At 36.1% G+C, this 20,073-nt stretch overlaps 1 protein-coding gene across 8 annotated transcripts in view; it reads right to left on the bottom strand.

The window, feature by feature from the left end:
• HEATR5A (HEAT repeat containing 5A) overlaps nt 1-20,073 on the bottom strand; it is a 65,796-nt gene that overhangs the window by 6,398 nt on the left and 39,325 nt on the right. For 5 of the 8 annotated variants that reach the window (XM_071426939.1, XM_071426937.1, XM_071426940.1 and 2 more), the window contains 14 exons: nt 19,092-19,281; nt 18,353-18,522; nt 15,145-15,171; nt 13,193-13,331; nt 12,165-12,344; nt 11,094-11,333; nt 10,194-10,375; nt 8,426-8,494; nt 7,825-8,004; nt 5,616-5,850; nt 4,984-5,232; nt 3,480-3,607; nt 2,408-2,555; nt 1,464-1,736 (listed from right to left, as the gene is read on the bottom strand). In XM_071426939.1, coding sequence (XP_071283040.1) covers nt 1,464-1,736; nt 2,408-2,555; nt 3,480-3,607; nt 4,984-5,232; nt 5,616-5,850; nt 7,825-8,004; nt 8,426-8,494; nt 10,194-10,375; nt 11,094-11,333; nt 12,165-12,344; nt 13,193-13,331; nt 15,145-15,171; nt 18,353-18,522; nt 19,092-19,281 — 2,410 coding nt within the window. The remainder of the gene's footprint in view (nt 1-1,463; nt 1,737-2,407; nt 2,556-3,479; nt 3,608-4,983; nt 5,233-5,615; nt 5,851-7,824; nt 8,005-8,425; nt 8,495-10,193; nt 10,376-11,093; nt 11,334-12,164; nt 12,345-13,192; nt 13,332-15,144; nt 15,172-18,352; nt 18,523-19,091; nt 19,282-20,073) is intronic. The other 3 variants (XM_071426945.1, XM_071426941.1, XM_071426942.1) reach the window with 2 other exon arrangements.

The raw sequence follows: 20,073 nt of genomic DNA, 5'->3' as shown, positions 1-20,073 counted from the left end.
GCTTAATATGCTTATCTCATTCCCTAAACAGCAAAATGCTTATGTTTCTAAGATTTTAATATACTAATGTTCATGAGAGACCTGTTGAATAGCGAGAGTCTCTGGCTATGCATAAGTATTTTCTGAAGCTGAGGACATCTATTTTTGAACAGCCAGTCTTTGAAAATTTACTGCTGGAATTCAGTAGGAAATGTAGGTCACGAACATAATTTACTTGCAAATTTTTTTATGCAAACATATGACAGGTGCCTGAAGTAAGAGACATGGCAGTCACAGGACTGTAACTTCAGTTACCTACTAAAGGGGAAAAAATTACGCAATTCCACAGAGGAATTCTCATCTCTTTGATTATGAGCCAACTTTTGGAGCTGCTTCTTTATTCAACTGACTTATAAGCAAGCCTAAGCTCCTCTTTTTATTTACCTGAACAAAATACTTAACTTCTCTATTGCAAACGTTCCCTGTGGTCTGATCCTGCAAGGTGTTTGTGGAATAACATGGACAGCTAAAGACAAAAGTAACTACAGTGAGAAAAAATCACAGATTATTTTTCATACAAGATAGTTGTCCTCAGATCTAGGTGATGTTATGTTTATTTCCTTTCACTTTAAACTGATAAATAACGGGCTGTAGATGGAAATGAGAAAAGCATATCATCACATTACAAGACTGCAAGGGTTACACTCCATTTATTCCATTTGGAACATCATATTCTCCATAGAAGAGTCATTTAACAGAGAACAATTTTTTTAAAAAAGAAGGAATTTTCAGGGGTGGTAAATGCCAGAGAGGTGTGTAAGGTGTAACAACAATACTTAAGGTGGGAACAACAGAGGAGTAGGGCAGAAATGGTTTGTATGTGTGGCTGTAACAGTACTGAAAGATTATTTATATATATATATGTATATATGTATATATATATGTGTATATATATATATATATATATATATATATATATATATATATGTATGAATATGATATTGAAGCTTGGTGGCGGGGAACCATCCTAAAGTTGGGAGTGACTCCAAAATGAATCATGGGTAAAAGTCAACTAATCTGAGAATTCAACCATAACTGCTCACAGTCGTTTGTTAATGTTCAAATGATGGAAAGCTAACAGCATCATTTAAAATTTAATTTATTTCTGCATTATAAATTCCAGAAAAGACAATTCAAGTAGCATATAATCATGTAGCTGTTGTATACTTCCCTGTAGAAAATGAATCTATTAATTGCACTGCTATAGGGTGGGAGAAAATGAGAAACTACTAATTTAATTGCTTTAGTTTTGTAACTTGTTTTGCAATTTGACAGTCAAAAAATAATTAGAAAAGGAAGCTGTCACAAGCAAATCAACAAAACCTGCTGCCAGACTTAGCCAGCTAAGAAAATCAGGTAATAACAAAGGGACAGAAGGGCCTAATAGTCTTTCATTTATCTTTTCTTGTGATGAAATAGCATACCTTCAGGAGAACAGATTGCAGGAACATCAGAGAGAATAACTAATGCTGCTGCTACAAGTCTACTTCCATCTTCTGACAGCAACAGATGTTTTCCAGGTGGAACTGCAGGACTACCAGTCAATTTAGGGTTGAGCTGGGGAAGCTGTCTGACAAGAATACAAACACACAGCTCCAGTGTTGCGAAGACTAATGATTTCCCAGGCACCAGTCCCCCTGTGTCTTTGCCCTCTCCAAATTCTGGTAATGTTTCCTTTTCTGCAGCACCATCATCAACTGAAAGAAAAACAAGAAATATGGCAGAAGTCTGCAGGCTGTGACTTGTTTCCAAAAAGTTTACTTCTTAAAACTGTTCCAGTACCAAATTATAATCTTGACACATATATATGTGCATGGATATTCAAAATTCTACTAGCAAACACCCATCCTTCTGAATAAGCAAACTATGCAGTGATTGCCAAAAGACAAAAGGCTGCACAATAGACTTTGACATACAAAATCCTGAGGCACCAAGCCAATATGATGTCACCTGATACAAGCACTTTGAGTCTACTCCCAGTTTTTTCCTTTTAGAAAATGAATGTGAGGAAGTTACAACCAGAGTAACTATTGGAACCTGGCTTGTAACAGCTGTGTGTGCCAAGTCTGTCCATCCCTCAGTTTTAGCTGACCCCAGCTTTTCACTAGGACTCCTCCCTCCCTGACCAGCTGCAGTTTCTGCAGTTTTTCTCCTCACTTTCTGCCCTCTGTTCAACACCTAAACCACCTGCTATCTATCATACCACCTGATTTTCTTATTTTAGGAACCTGGACTGCCTTAAGTAAACTAGAATTAGAATCCAACTGTGAAAGACTTCAATTAAGACACATCTCAGAAACCAGTTTTCCAAGAAAGAATTGCTTTAACCCTGATCACAGCTATTCAAACATCTCACACAGTACTGTACCTTCTGCACTTCTCCGCTTTTCCTTCACATGTTCTTGAGCTGCAAAGAGAATCAAGCGAACCACTTCAAGGGCAGCAAGCTGAATATCAGGTGACTCTCTGGTCAGTATCAGTCGATGCAAAACATTCAGCAGCTCTACACCCAACTCCTACAGTAAGAAAAACATCTAACATATTTTAATTTTAATGCAGGAGTTTTTGGAACATGTTAATACTTGTTAAAGCCAACAGTATTACTCTGATTTATCTCTCACTAAGGAACACAATGTAATTGACACAATCACAGGAGTTGGCATTTTCTTCACCATCCAGCTCCTAGCTCCCAGTAACAGCAGTCCCTATCAATTCTCCCAACAAAATAGCTATCACAGTTATTTAAGATATAGGGAACTTAAAACAACTGGAAAAGCCAAAGCAATCTTTATCTTCTGGCTTCTTAACTCTTGAAGGTGGGGACACTACATTGTATGCCTCCTACACTTTATGCATTTCCTTGGACAGAGCATCAACAATCAGCAGAACTTAGCCATGTCCACAGGCTCAACCACTTTCACTGGGTCAGATAATTGCATGGCATACAGGATGGTATAAACCTTAATTTAAAGGAAAAAAAAAAAGAAATTTCAGTTTACTACTTCTTTTTAGGATCACTGTTGTGGTGTGTGGTGTTTTTTTTGGTTTTGCCTTTTTTCTTCTTTTAGTATCACTGCTTTTGTCCAGTCTTCTTTTAACGACTTTGATTTTTACAACAGAATTAATTCAACTATGCCTTGATAGAGAGAGAGAAAGAGAACTCTCTTTTCTGGAATTTGGTCTTTACCTGGCTCTCATCCTATTAATCTTATTACTCCTTCCTGATGAAATGTCCTCAAATTCTCTGCCCCTCACCTTACAGGTTCCACATTGTATTCTTTTTTTATCTCCTCCCTCTACAGCTTTGGATTTGGGTGAAGCATATAATTTACCTACTACTTATATGTTGAAGATTCCTGGAAATACAAGACACTGTAGAGGCACTGTTCAGACTAAAACTATGCCTTAATTCTGAGGGGCATTTGGTCATTATGCATTACCTGATCACCACCTATTTTGGACCTTGGCCACGGAACATCGAAGAGTGCCTGCAGGGCATGTAAGCAGGCAATAATGTTCTCCATTGCTGCATCTGATCCAGGAGAGCACAGGAACTCCACACTAATTCCTGTAAGCATCAGAAAAAAACCCCCATGTGTACTTGAAATTTTAAGAACTGATTTTTTCCACTACTAAGTAACCTCACAGAAGGCCGAGCAACTATTGAAGTAGCATTTTAAATGAAGTCATCTCCTACTGCTACCATCTTAGGGCAAGACCTGTATATCCATCAAAACTGTGAAAGAAACTTCACCTTCTAGACAGTATGAGACCCAATTATAATTGGCTACTAACATAAATAAAACCCCAGCAATTTGTGAATAAAACATGAGGTCTAATGAACAGACAGAACAATTCATAACTCCTCAAAATATTGGAGATAACCTTCATATAAACTGCAATCTATATTCTCATCCCAGCTGTACAGCTGTAATTCCAAAATGTGTGATGACTTGTGAAACCAATCAATGTCCACTAAATAACAGCTGTGCAACAGAAAAGCAGTTTTAAATTTTCAGTTTCTTGGTAGGGAATGAAAATTAAAATGCTATTTTATTCAAAAGCAGAATAAACAAGCCATATGCCCACAGTCAAGTACAGGAAATTTGATGTACTAAGCAGTAGAGGAAGCAGCTTTTGTATCAGAGGTCCCACTTCTAACTGAGAGAGCAATGGAGTTCAAAGGAGAGCTGGTTCTCTGCAGAAAGACTGGGATTCAAAGGAAGACATATGCAACAAAGTCATACAGACTCATTCCAAAAAGGGATTACAAAAGAAAGATACAAAAGAGAGGCCAAGAAAAAAATATAACCAGAAATGCCTAATTGTGTAAACTTAGAGAACTGGAAGTGAATTCAACTACCTGGTTAGCTCCTGCAGTAGTGGAGGCTTAACAGAGCTTTATATGAATGTAAGGAAACATTTCTTTACTGTGTGGGTGACTGACCACAGGGACAGGCTGCCCAGAGAGGTTGATTCTCCATCCACACAGATATTCAAAAGCTGTTCAGACATGGTCCTGGGCAGTTGGCTTTATGTCACCCTGCTTGAGCAGGGGGTGGACAAAATGATCTCCACAAGTCGCTTCCAACATATAAACTATTGTGTGATGTAAAACTGTCCTTCAGTGAAACCAACCCATACACTCTCTAACTGTACTGGTACAAACACTGTAAATCCACCCTTGAACTTGCATGTTTATGAGCAGAGCAATAAGCATTTGTTTAGGGCTTGTTTAGCTCACAGTGTTTTTTGTACCACATTTGAGGAAATGCCTTACAATTTTCTCACTAGGACTTAAAATGTTTCTGAATGCATGTTTTTCCAAAAGATGCAATACTGAATGATGCAGTTAAATTTGAATAACTAAAAATTTATTTTCTAACAGTTTTATCTACATTTTGAGTTACAGCATCTAGGCAGACTATGCACTCACTCACTAACCCAAGATAAGATGAAATCTGTCGGTATTCACATCCTCAGGAGATTTCACCAAGGGTCTGGTAGAAGAATCTTGACACATGGTAGTTGGGGTAACAGGTCTGGAGAGATTTGTAACTCCTTCATCTGGATCAACAACAATGAAACCTGTGCTAGTGAGCCATAAAGCTGTAGCATAAAGTATCAATGCCCAGGAGCTGTAGTAATGAGGTCTGGCATTTTCAATTGTCTCTGCTGTATAAAATGTACCACCTACAAGAAAAGAAATTAGTTTTAAAGGTGTAATTTATTTTCAGCTACTATATTTTCTCATTCTTAAAATGGGATTGTGTTCTATGTGTGATTTTTTTTTAATGTTTGCTATTAAAATTCAGGCCAATAAGGGCACTTCATTTAGATTTATTTGGACAGAATGCAATAGATTACCTATTTCTTCTTTCCAACATAAAAAGAGCCAACAAATAAGAATACCACTCTTCACATCCATGAAACCTCTGTTCTCAAAAACAGTACTGATCTTTAAATAGGTCCATAAGTAGGCTTATTCTCCATACCATTTAATCTTACTATGATCTTAACACAAGCCAGTTTGCTTACAAGGGACTTAGAAAAACATAACTAATTTGCCTTTTTACCTTCAGCAGGTAGTTGTGATGCATATTCTGGAGGCAAAGTTAAGAGAGCAAAATCCTGAAGTGCAGCAAGCCAGAGCTTGCTCAGTGTTCCAAGATCAGCCTGTACCAAGTCCAGAAGACCACTGGCCGAAAATGTTACATCTCTGTAGCTTTCTTCAGAGGAGTTTACAATTTTTAAACTGTGCTTATGTGTATCACTTTGATTTTTCTGCTTTTCAATTGCAACTATGTAAACCTGTTGATATATTTGGATAGAGAGTTACAAATATTAATACTTGGAAAACTACTGCAATCACTAGCATGACTGCCTGTTGAACAGGCACGAGATTTCCTGGAATCTATTTCTGCTTCAACTCCAGTAAGCATGACTGAATAAGCCCTTTTTCTCTAAATGTTCTGAATCCTTTCCCCAGCTAATTATGTTGCAAGAATCCCCCAAAAGGGGAAAACTACTAGAATTCCTACCTGCAATTAAGTACCCCGCTCTTAAAAAGTAATATATTATTTGTCCAGTTTTTGCTTCCAACTATCAAACCCTGTTACAGCTACAACACTGAAGAACTATCAAATAATATACCTATAATAATGATTCAGAAACAACAGTTAACCCCTTCCTAAATATTTTTTAAACTGAAATGCTACATGGCACTTCTCAAAATTATGTGTTGCTTCATGTTAGCAGTACAGAATGAAGAGTACAATCTTGCATACTGGGCAAACTTTGGGTGTTACCATCTATAGATTAATTTCAGTGTAATTTTCCTAGATACCTCTCTGGTTATCAAAAAGATAGAATTGAAAAAGTTTCAGACAAACAACTCTCTGTAGTGTCTCCAAAATGCCCCTGGAGGGAAGCTCTTCTCAACTATAAAGGACACATTTAGATTCAATGAATCTCAAGTCAGCTTTGTTGAATACTAGTTCCCTGCAATTTTGATTTCTGCATCTTTTTAATGTTTGCTTGCTGTAGTGGGTTGTCCCAGAGAAGCAACTAAACACACACCAAGCCCTTGTCTCACACCTCCCTGCAGCAATAGGATGGGGTAATTCCTCCAATTTCTGTAAAAAAGAAATAGGTAACATTCTAAGGAAGAAGGAACTGCCTAGGGCTTAAGTGAAATATTTGCAAATTACAGCTCACAAAAGCTTATAGGAAACTCTACAGAGTTTCCTTTGAAGAATTCTAGTGATCTTAATAATAGGCTAGAACAATCTACAGATCTTCACTTCTGACAGCTGAGTCTCACATCTCGTCTGAATTCTGTCCTGGCTTCTGACCAGTGAAAGGTTGTTACATGCTATTAAAAACCTTTTCTTCATGTAAAGATTTTAAATTTATCACGGTACTTTATCTTTTCCTGAATAGATTAAATAGACCAATCTATTTAAATCTCTCAGTGAAAGCATGTTTTCAAGATTTTTATTCCCACCTGCTAGCTTGTCTCCAAGGGCTTTGCTATTTTGTCAATATCTGTTCTCAAATATGCACATGAAACATTGGTATATTTTTCTACAAATGTTTACATAAAAACTACCTATTGCCTGCTTTCTCCTCCAAAGTATCTTCCTGGTTGTACACCGAAATATCATCCACCTTCATGACATGTTCATCTTTAGCTGGTTATCAACCATCAGCATCCAAGGCCATTATCACTACATTCTAACACACATCTTTTGGAGGTGGTGTACATGGTTCACATTTTTGACTTTTAAATATTTAACCTTGCATTTACACATATTAAAACAAGCATTCACATGAGGTGGCTTTATTTAAACTAAAGCAGTACTGAACTGACAATATTAATCCAAAAGATATATTTCCAAGATATGAAATGTCAATAGGCAATGAGAAAAATTATACCTATTTAAAATAGTACATTGAGTGGACCATCACCATACATACCATCAACCATTTGTAACATACAATTTCAAATCAATATTGAACTACTCAAATATATTAAGGAATTAATATTTTTAAGTATGATACATTATTCTTGTAATATTATTCTTATTATATTATAATAAAACCTGTTTAATGAGCAGTGCTTTTGTCAGGTTTACAAAGTTCACGTACTTTCAGAGGTAACACAGCAAAGTATCAGCACCTTCTATTTAAAGAAGCATGTCAGAAATTCCTGAAACTTCTGTCCAAAAGGTTCTAACTCACCTACCCAATACAAAACTAACGTTGCAGAGCTGTTATACTAACCTCTGCCCAAGCCTTAAGGACAGCCAGTACTTCCATAGTTGAGGTGCTTTCATTATATTGTTCATTTTGTGCTTCTTTTCCAGCCTGCACTTTGAGCAAAGAGGACACAAGCAACTGGTGAACCCTTCGGAGGTCATTGAGATCACTTACGACACCACTTGCTATCCAGGCACTGCACACCTAGTGTTGTGAAACAGAAACAATGAGGAACAAGAAAATACCACCACTGCATAGTCTTTTTTCCACCTGTAAAATTATGAAAGCCAGATTTAATTTCTACCAAGACAGAGTTACTCTCAGACAATAACAAATGTTGAATGACATCCCAGTTTAGTATACTTTACTAGTGAAAACCAAAGCATTGTGGGGTGTCACAAAAAATGGCAAAAATATCAACTGCAACAAAGTTTCTCAAAAGACTTTAAAGTGACAATAATCTTTGAGTTGTCACAATATAGAGGTAACATAAGTGACATTATTTTTTGTGAATGGAGGATTTAAAGTTAGAGGATTTATTTCCTTTTTCTTGTGTTGCTTATCAAGCAAAAAAAAAAGTTCAGAGGGTCTATTACCTAAGAGACTTCTGACTTTCAACACTTGCCTGACAAGCTTTTGCTGTGACATCAGGAGGAGTTTCAGGAGCAAAGGCAGGCCTAAGTGCTGCTCCAACCTAAACAGAAGTTATACAACATTTAATACATAGTGAATGATTGACTAAATACTTACTTTTCATAATCAGACTTTGTTACAATTTTCCTTTATAAAGTATAGCTCCTTTGTCCTATTTTCACAGATTGTTTCAGTGAGGTTAAAGAGCAGAGAAACAGTTTCAGTCATATTTTTATTGTTTTGCCTACACTGAAGACAATCGTTCTCTTTGAGGGGGTCTTCATGGCTGACTCTTATTTTCTTGTGCAGTCTAAACCAGAAACAGTAATGTCTTCCTTCCTGAATGACTGACTTGATGAGGAGCCCACCAAAAAAAGCAATGTTCTGAACATGAAAGACTTTGCAAGACACTTAGCTAGTGACATTTCCTTACTCAGAAAAAAATACAGATTTAAGAAAACAACTAACTGAAGCTGGTCAACTTTGGAAAGTGAAAAAGTGTGGGGAGAGCACAAACCCCATTTACCTAATAAAGAATGCACAAGCACAAAGTTACAGGGCTGCAGAGGTTTTACCCACTCTCACTGTTGAAAACTATTTCACTAAAGTCTAATAAAAGATTCCCCAGCTGCTTTAGCATGTGTTTGAAAATTCATATTTAAGTTTGACATACTACACTTGCATCCCAAAGAGCAAGGACTACAATAAATGTTTGTGAAAGAAGTGAAAGAATTTGTTTTTAATGGTAATTAATGACAATGTCTTAAGAGCCTCTAAAGTTGAGACTTCATTTATGGAACTTCAGAACAAGATGTTAGGAAGTCATTGCTTAAGTCCAGAAGATTTATATCCATCTTTTTCTGGATTATTATGATGTTTTTAGGAAAAAAAATCTGACAATGTAGACTTGATTAACAGTTTCACATCCCTTAAACTTATCTCTTAAACAGCTAATGAGATCTGTGCACAGTATTAGCAGAAACGCATTAAAGGTACAGAAGCTTAAAAGGAAAATTATTAGCTTTACTTGTGACCTGCTGGATGGTTATGGACAGCAAGGACAGATGGTTTATTATTTTCCCTTGACAGCTTTAGACTAGACCAAGGAACTTCCTTCCCACAAAGGAGTGCCAAAAAAAAGAATTATAATGGCAAAAACAAGATCAAAGTAGGTCAGGATGTCTTCAGTGTCTCTCCAATTCTATGAGAGAAAGTGATCTGACCTATTCAGTGCTTGCTAGAAACTGAAGCTATATGAGGCTTAACACAGTTGTCTGTCATATTTAACACAAGTGTGGTATGGAATGCTAAATTACTAGGACATCTTTTCTCTAAATCTAAACCAAGACTTAACAGAAACAGAGTACAATCCACACTTCTCTAGCTTGTTTATTGGCCAAGATCTCCAAATGTAATAGCTGCTGTGCAAAGGCTACTTATTTCTAAGCAGAATTTAAATTTATAGTTATTCCAAATACTTCTTGCAATACTTTCACACTCTTGAAACCAATGCTTTCCAAAAAAACCAAAATTTCAGTTTTTGTTGTATTCAAGAGGGAAAAATGCTGAAACTTGAAAAATTTTGAAGCTAAAAAATTATACACCAACTGAAAAGATGATTTCTAATGAAGTCCAAACAAATTAATAGTACTTCAGTAACAAAGTAACTGAAATCCAGCTCTGTACCTACACACTGTAAATGCAAATTTCTTTTAGTAATTGACTCTAAACTTTTGAAAGTTATTATCAATGGTGCTTACATTGGCTTGATACTGCTCCAGGATTACGTGACCTGGAAACTCTGGTTCTGGAACAGCTGCAAACTTCCGAACAATAATTTGCAACATTTGAAGCCCAGAAAGACGAAGTTGATCACTGTGATCTGTGGCAGCCATAAAAGCCATACGGACCAAGTCAGCTAAATGCAGTACCAAAAAGTCATCTGAAAACAGAAATTTAAAAATGAAAATAGTTTTATTAGATTTAAATTCAGACATAATGTGTTTTATAAGACTGTTCCCAACTGTTTTCAAAGTGCATATTTTACATTTTACCTTAATATGTATCAAGGATTCATTTCAGGCAGCTTACACATAGGTCAATTTTACTTGGCTACCTTATGTTAGCTGATCAAGTCTGCTTTCCATTTAAATGTAGAAAGAAAGTACTTAGAAGAAAGTATAAATATCTTCATGTATGAGACCTTCTAAAAAAGTGTTGAGGAAAACACCTCCAGATAAATACAGAGTGGTACTGAAAAATGGCCCTGTATTTCTACTGGTGATTATGCAAATTATGGAAAGAAAAAAAGGGGCGTTTTTTTCAGTCATACTCCCAGACACCAAACTGTGATGTTGTAGGCTGGTGCCAGCTATCACTTGTGACAGCCAGTGCTTATACAGAAACAAAGCCTTCCTACACATACGCCATGGTACTATAACCAGGAAAATGAGTGGAAATGCTGTAGTAAGATGCCGTTCTTTTAGCAAATAAAAATTTCTCTACTCCTTAAAGAATACAGGCTTACAATCAGAGTAATTAGAGGCTTTATTGATTACAAACAACAAATTTATGATTAATTTCATTAAGATGCAAAGAGCTAGTACTTATTTTAAGCATACTTTGCATTCTATGAAATTCTTCCAGTGCTTAACACATACCTCTTGAATCACGTTGTTTCCTTTCCTGAGCCAAAGTTATATCAAAATGTGCACTCCCTGCATTTTCACACTGGCTTATAATTTTACAAACGCACTCTGCAGCAAAAACTCTGGTGGACCATCGTGGATTTCGGAAAGGATGGAACCTGTCATCACTGTCAGATGTTAATACAGATACATCATCCCCTTTGGCAGTTTCCTCTTCTTGAGTGGTATCTATTGATGCTACTGTATTGAAATCTGTATTTTCGACACAGAAGGGAAAAAACCAAACATAATATTCTTTCTTACTATAACTGAAACCTACTAAAAGAAATATCTTCGAAGTCTATCCCTAAACTCAAATCCATGGTGACTCCCTTACAGTAAATGCTAGAATTCAAATATAATGAAACTGTCAACATTTAGTTGATATTACTTGCTGAAACACAAGATTAATACCACAAAAATAAATTAAGAACTGCACTGAAAGAAGGAAAAGAAAAAAAACCCTTTTAAAATTAGTGTGATACATTAGAAGCTAGTACTGTTCCAAATAAAAAAAATCTAAATGCAAGAAGTTTTCCTCCTGCACTGCAGGTTTAAAGAATTTCCTTCACCTCCACTAATATTCAGCACAGTAATTGATTTTGTGTGCTCAAGAGTTCCATTATGCTATAACAGGCCTCCATTAGTCTATCACTAATAGAAGAACTGGTCAGAATACTTTTCTTGCAGGTAATTGCACAGGACTCACAAGCTCAAACCTATGTTATATTTCCATTTCTGCTATGGAAATGAATTAAGATCAATAAGCAAGATCAATTAAATCAACAAGCAAGACATCCTAAGATGTTTACAAGAATTTGTTCAATGGGGAAAGGGCAATCAGAAGAGAGAAAGTCATATTCCTCTGAAGGAACTAAGTTAAAAGATCCAATCTTGCAATATGAATGACAGTTCGCAATATGAATTATACAGTTCATAAATGGAAAACATTCAAGAAACTTTAATGCTTTCCCTCAGTGGCACAGTGTACTGATGCAGGCCTTATTTTGATTGTGTTCTCAACTACAGTGTATTAAGACTTACCAGCAGAGGCAGCAAGAACATCTTTACAAAGCTTCAGCCAAAAGGAGAGCTTCTCAACTGCCATTGAAGTAAGCATATGAGTCAGGGTCTCTTTGATATCTTGGCACAATCTTGGGTCCAATTCTTTGTCCAGCAAGCCCAACAATGCCCCCTCCAGGCCTATTTCTCTGATGTTCACATCTGCTAAGAACAAAGGCTGTGAGTTGAGTACTGTGCATCACAAAACTGGATTAATGACAACAGAAACCCCAATAAAGGTTGCACACAGGGTATCTTATAAAAAATTAATTACTAGCCCTGAAATATTTTTGAAACCATTTTATTTTTCAATTTAACACTGCAGCTAACTTATGAATATAAAACAAATGTTGAGCTTTTACAGAAAGATAGTAACAACAGGAAGAAAGTTACCCCATCAAGAAATAAGAATCCTACTCTGAATTTCACAGCATTTCCATCCCCTCAGCATCTAGATCCTGAAAAAAAAATCACTTACCTTACTTCATAAGGTAATTCTAAAACAATGTTTTAACTTGAAATGAAAGTTAAAACTATTCTCCAAAAAAGCACAAAACCAAACATATGGAAATAATTTGTTAAATTAATATGACCAATTTTTATTTGACCAATATTACAAATTTTCAATATCAGCAGTTTTAAAAAATGGCTATATTCTATTTATTCTGAAAATTTCCAAATGAGCTTGAATTGAAAGCTGAAGTGAAAAAAATTTTTAACACCACTCACTCACAGAAAGGCACACGAGGATGAACTAGTGATCACTCTCAGGCCTTTTAGCAAAAACTTAATACAACAGCTACTGGCTAGATGAGCATGGATTTCCCTGCAACTCCCCTTGCATTTCCTCATTTTATAATAATTTTTTACTATACAGACAACTGAGGTAGAAGATGTTTTGAGTTTAAGATTTCAAGAGTATTGCAAAGTTTTCACACTCTTAGCAAAGTGTATTTAAAATTCACTGTCAATATGCCAAGCTTTTTGATCTCAAAATTTCAATACATTACCTGGAGTAAAATCTTCTTTGCTCTCTTTCACTAGTGCAACAGCATATTCTGACACTTCAGCAGCTTCTCTTTGCACAAGCTGACGTAAGCAAGCTACCACTGCCCGTCTCAGCAATAAGTATGAGCTACAGAGATTCATCTGAAACATGCAAGGAGATACAGTAAGATGGCTAACAAACCTCTGGGGCAATACTTCAGTAAGGCTGGTATTTTCTGAACATTTGCAGCTATAGCAAATCTGTTAAGTCAGTAAACATGTAATTGATGCTCTTTTTGGTCAGCCTTTTTTTTTAAACCCCCAAATGAAAAGTTTTGCAAGTCCTGTAATCAATTTTACAAAGCTTATAGCATTTCTCTCCAAAGGCAACTTACAATATTGGTTTGATGCTGAATCCACCTCTCAACCAATATTGTACAAAAATTGCCAATAACTTCAATGCCAGGTGAATCATGGTAACTAACTCTGATTACTGGGTATATGCATACTGTGGGCTTGAAAATTCAGAACAAGTCACTATCAGATGTAACTAGAGAAATGTCAGTGAAACCAAAGGTGAGAGAGTCAATCAGGCCTTAGTAAAACAGAACTCCATGCATGAAAGGAAGTTTGTAAGGGCAAAGAGAACACTGCTGCAGTTTCATTGGAAAAATAAAATTATATACTCAGTTTACATTAAATTATGTTTTAGAGAAGTTGAGAGAAAAGGTGAGAATTACTGGTGAATGTATGACACTGAGACAAGTCAGCTCTCCTGAGCAGTCTCTAGCAAAGAGGTCCATAGCACCATCATATTTTAACACCACCACGCCAGTGTGTGGGATATTTTACTGGAAAATATATGATAATAGATTCACTATTACTGGAACAAGGAGAAACACTTAAAAGAACCCCAAGACTTAGTGTCAAGGGCTTTTTGTTAGAGTGGAGCTTTCTGATTTTTATTTGCTTCTTTCAATTTTAAGATAATCCTGAAGGGAATCCTAAAGACATGATAAACTAGCTCTGTGGTCAGGCAAGATGGCTACACCAATATTTATGCATCTTTTTCTACATGAAGCTTAGGTTATCATAAAAAAAAATGTTCCCTACAACTAAGCAGTTGTGCACCCTTAGCTGTTACCATCCTTAAAACAGAGCTGAGTGTCTGCTGCAGGAAAACCTTGCATTAGGCTGTGCTGCTCATTTGTCAGCAACAAGCCAATATATGTTAGTCAAAATGACTAATATATATTAGTTAACATATGCTTAAAGAAAGCAACTTAAGGACAAAAAGAATAAGCAATACAGAATTTTAGCCTTGTTAGATTAACAAAACTAAGCTTCATCTTCAGAATTTCTATGCATGCAAATGAATCTGCAATACTCAGAATTACATTATACACAAAAAGATACACTCTCTCTGCATAATTCTTCTACAAGGAACCTGACTCAATAGATATGTCTCCAAGGTATTTTAATTGCAACTTCAGAAATAGGTGAGACTTTTAATGCAACATTTACGCAAGCAAGCTACACATTCTACTTCGAGTTGGACATGCATAAATTCCGTGCTCATTTTAACAGGGAAAAAACAGAGGGCCCAACTGAGGCGACTGAAATAAAGCAAGATGCACATTTTTCATCTCTCTCATTCTCCCAAATTCTAAGCAGGAGACAAGACTAAATGACAGACACAAAATGCAAGCATCACATTAAAACTTAAATGTAAAAACAGTTCAATTTCTGTACTTAACACATTAAAAACAAAAATATCCCTTACTAGGCACATAAATGAAATGTACTCCTGCCATCTGCAGAAAGTTAGGAAGGCTCTGGTTAGGATGACAATAAAATATCACTTGACATGCTAAAAGAAATTACATTAAAATGGTTAAAAAGAAAGATAAAAGATGAAATAAAAACACCACTGCAAACTGCAAAGGTTTAGGATTAACAAGGCACAGGGACCTACCAACACAGAATTATCCAACAAGATTTCCTGCACAAAAACAAATGACAACCAGTCATGACAAAACCAAAAATAGATATCACAGTGATATCAACCACACATGGAAACTGTAACATGTAAGCTCAGCATACAATAAAATTCAGAATCTTATCTCATACATACCAAAAGCCTAATTTGCTTCGTTAATTTCTCTTATTTTTCATGCTGAACACACTTAAATTCCAACCCAACTGCCACTAAAATTAATACTTAAACAATACCAAGACAACAGCACAGCATAGTTATTAACATTGTATAGTTATTGTGTTTCAATATTGATCTTACTGTTAATATCTTAGAGGTGAAAACTGGCATTCACTGTGTTGAGGAATACTACACCTTAAGCTTACACAGATAAGCTCTTTAGAAGTCTGTGCTCACCTAAGTTAGTTTCAGAGCTAATTTTAGACATTATTAAAAGCATATTCTGCTGTATTCTGTATTCTGTACAGAATACCTCTGTAAATCTCTATTCTGCTGGAGCCAAGAATTCAAACAGCAGGACAAGTATGCATTATTGTTAGAAGCCCTGTGAAAGATCCAATTGACGAACAGGGAACACTCTCAGAAGCTGAAGAAGGGAAGCTAGATAATGACAAGCACATGTACACAATATAAACAAAACACTACAAAACCCCCACAAAACATGAACCAGTGAAGCAGTGTGTCCATTGCCTAAGTCATGTTTTACTAGTGCTAGCACAGTTACAACCTGAACTGTTTAAATACACTGGAGACCTGAGCCATCTCATGCTGTAGGGGCTTAACAGGTAGAGGAGGCAGCTTGCTGCTGCCTGCACAAGAAATTGTTTAGCATGCCTAATGATGTAAAAAAGAAATTAAGAGGGAGGACACGGAGGGTTATGAGAGAGCGAAGGAAGGTAAAAGACAAGATAAAGAGGAAGTGAGGGGGGATGGCAGGAGAATGAGGACTGTAAAAAGGCAAGTTCAAAAGCACAGACACAGATTTAACAGAATCCTTGGGCAAAGAGGATGGAGAGGGGTGTTGGTTCAAATGCTACTAAAAAAAGTAAAAAAAAAAATTGCATATTAGTTTTCAAGATTTTATAAGTGAAGATTCATGTTTCTACAGATGGAGGGGGAAATATCACTCATCTGACTGCGTCTCCTGTTTTTCTTCCCTAAATAAAGAATGCAATGGTGGATATCCACATGGTCTAGGGCCTAGCTTTTGCATGCTACTTTCCCTTAAGACTTCAAAATGCAACACAAAGGAGGACAATCACACCTTGTTCTCCAAATTGCAGACATTTAACTCAAGAAGAATAACTAGCTGAGGATCACCTTGCAAGTAAACAGCACAGTGAGGTGCAGATTTCAGATCCAATAACTTATTCTGCTTCCCTAATGAGATGGTGATTTAGTGGGTAGAAGCTACACAAATGGATGTTGAGTTTTACAAATGCAGAATTCTTCTTGTGCAATTATCTTCTCACAGACCTGCAAAGCACACACCCAAAAAGCCTTGTTTATGACACTCTTCAGAGATGCACAGACATTACTGAATTGTCAATGCCAGCAGCATTGGCCTTAGCTGTACAAGCTCATGAAGAGAAGATCACCCATGTGAGGCTGCTGCTTTGGTGGACTCCTCTCCAGGAAGCCTACAGTCACTTCTGGGATAGAGGGGAACTCAGATGCATGAACACACAAACTCGAGCCATGACCCCTGCTTCTTAATTGACTAATTTAGTATGATGAAATTCATAAACCACTGTATGAAGTACCTTGAGACAACTTGTAAAAACAATAAAAATCAGTAATATTATGTAGACAAGGTAACTTTGTCATGATATCCTCTATATTAGCAGGTATTTGATAATAACAGAGAGATTGAAGCAGACTGCACATGGACTTACAAATGCTCCCAAAAGGTATCACACCCTCCAAGCAAGAGACTGTCTGACATGGTTTGTTGTGAGTTTATCAATGTAAGAAAAACTATGTTTTACCCAACAAACAGAAAATAATTGTTAGTGTATGTTAAAACAACACTTCAGATTACTTGCAGCTCTTCTGCAACTAGCATATTCATATGTATCACAGTGTGGGGCAGAAAAACCTTCCTCAGTTTTTCCTATCTCCCACAATCATGTTTCTAGTCAAACTAAATAAAGAAAATGTAAGGAATCTAAACCTATATGTTTAGATTAAACATGAAGATCTAAATCTATGTGTTTAGCATTGATACACAAGTGATACCCAATGGAAGATGTGAATAAGAACTGTGTTGAAATAGATGAGATTAAAACAAAATCCAACCACACATTCATTGTCTGTGGACTTTTGTTTCTCTCTGACAGTGAGACAAAATCGTATTTAAAAAAACAAAACAAACCCCTCAAAAACCTCCAACCAACCCTCCCTGTCCCCCAGCTATCCCCCCAAATCCACCAAGGCTAATAGCTACCAGAATTTTTTTTTAACAGAACTAAGTACTTCAGAAGAGCAGCAACTTCAAAGACAGTGAGATACTGAGTGAAAACAAAACAAAAAAAAACCAAACCCCACCCAACAAATAAACTCCCCTGCCTCTTGTCAAATAGGGCTGAAAAAGTTTTGTTTATTTCTTCCAAAGACCTGATTTGACTATAACTTGTGTGTTAGAAATTTTTATACTGACTGCCAAATGTCAGTACACTGAACCGTTAATGCTACAGAAATTACAGAACACAGAAATCTACAATTTTTCAGCATCATGAAAAAAACAAAACGAAACAAAACAACTCACAGTAATTAGTACACACAATTTTTAGTCAATCCTTCAAGCAAGGCATAAAAAGCAGCAGAGGGAAAAAACTGGCCAATATAAACCAGCTGGTACAAATCCAGCAAAAAGTTTTAATGAACAGTATATCCTGTCAAACAACTGGCCTTAGTAAGAACAGCAGAAAGTACTTGCAAGCAGTTCAGAAGGCCAAGATTTCTATAGAATGTGCTCATCTTGTAAAGGGGAAGAGAAACTGAGGGAAAAAAATGAAGATATATAGAATACTTGCCTGTCGGAGAACATGAAACACCTCATGCCTACACACACCTACACATTGATCAGTTTCTCTGCTTAAAGAAACAGCTGCATTTTTTAAGTGTTTGTGAAAAATAAGAACGAATTTTAAAATACATGGATATAAACTAGTAAATATATACTCACACAGAGGCAGCATACAAGGTTAGACAAGTTGACATGTCGAGGAGAAAACATGTGAAGCTGCTGAAGGCAAGAGATGGCTTGAGCTTGAACAAGGCAGTCAGGATTATCTTGCATCACTGCACAGCCCAAAAGGCAAGAAGTTCTTAAGGCTGACACTGCTGTACTGCTGCCTATATTGAGAATAAAGGTTATTTTTTGTTTGTTTTTAAAATGTATATTTCTTTTTAATAAACATGATAACCTGTCTTTTTCCCAAGCCAGCCATAATGTTCATCCTCCTAAACTATGATCCTTGTATCTGTGCTATACTTTGATATCCGTAAGTAGGGATCACATTGCTCTCTGGTTATTTAGATGCAAATTTTAAATATCTCCATCATAACTAAGACATAGAAGGGCTCCTAACTTTTGAAATACAAACACCTGTTCTCATGCTAGAATTAAAAGATGTAAGAATGTAAGAAATATAAAACGTAAAATTTATGTCAGAAATTTCAGCCCAAGGCAAGGCTCGGAGAACCAGTTCAAACAAAGGAAATTATGTCAAGAGACACTATTTTTGGAAAACTAAAGTCATGTCATCTTGATTACATGAAGTCATGGCCTATGAAATACTGTCTTACAACTATGCAAAGAAACTTAGATCTGCTTATTTGTTACATTTGCAACCCCACACATTCGATGTTTAGCAGTTTGGCTGCTAGAGCAAAGGAAGCTGAGACATTTGTGTGCTGTATACCTTGCAGCTCAGGGCCCAGAGTGGTAATGAGTGCATTCAAACAGCGCCCAAGGCTTTGATGGACTTCAGCGTAAGCCGGAGGCACACTCAGCAACAACATGAGAACAAGAGATAAGGTAGGTTCCACATGCACATGATACAGGGGCCCAGCCAGATCTACTATTAGTGACAGAGAGTGCAGTGCCCATGCCTGCAAAATAAGAGAAGCAGTAATGAAATCTCTGTATGATATACATAAGGCCTTTTAAAAATGTGCTAGTTAAAAGTGAAATTCAGTGATGAAACGCAATAGAAGTTGCACTTTTAGGTTCCAAAGGAACAAACAGAGAGCTTATACAAAGAAACTTTATCAATGAATAAGCCATTTTGAATATTTTACAAGGAACTGTATGTTGTGCAATGAAACAACCATTTTAAATTTTTCATTGTTAATAAACAAAAAATTGAATGTAATAGTAAATTAGTTTAACAGTGATTATTATTCCTTCATTATATTCTATTATTTTAAAAATTTCTTACAGTTCCTTGTGCAAGAACAAAATTATGAAAAAATACTAGACTTTCCAAAATAACCTATTTTTGTAGTTACAGTTACTTTGCACCAATAGCCACATCTATGTTTCATGTCAACAAACAGTTCCTCTTTGTGCAAAGATACTGTGGGAAAGCTTTAAAAATTCTTTAACTGATATTTAGACAAATACCTTAAATACACTCAATGTCTCTAAGCTATTCTGATAGATAACAGTTTCAGCCACAGGGAAATAACATTAATTAGTCTTTAAAATTTCTTGTCTTATTCAAGGATGTATATCCACCAGGTTCTAAAATATTTCTTTAAAATTTCTTGTCTTATTCAAGGATGTATATCCACCAGGTTCTAAAATATTCAGGCTACAAATCCCTTTTATTTACTATATGACCCTTCAACAAAATATGCTGTGAGGTTAACACCATGAAAGAGACAAAAACTGACACAAAC

Source organism: Agelaius tricolor, unplaced genomic scaffold (assembly GCF_023055355.1).
Source record: "Agelaius tricolor isolate 1412-34295 unplaced genomic scaffold, bAgeTri1.0.p SCAF_5, whole genome shotgun sequence".
Taxonomy (NCBI): domain Eukaryota; kingdom Metazoa; phylum Chordata; class Aves; order Passeriformes; family Icteridae; genus Agelaius; species Agelaius tricolor.
Note: the sequence above shows the minus strand (reverse complement) of the source record. Positions and strands in the feature narration are given on the sequence as shown.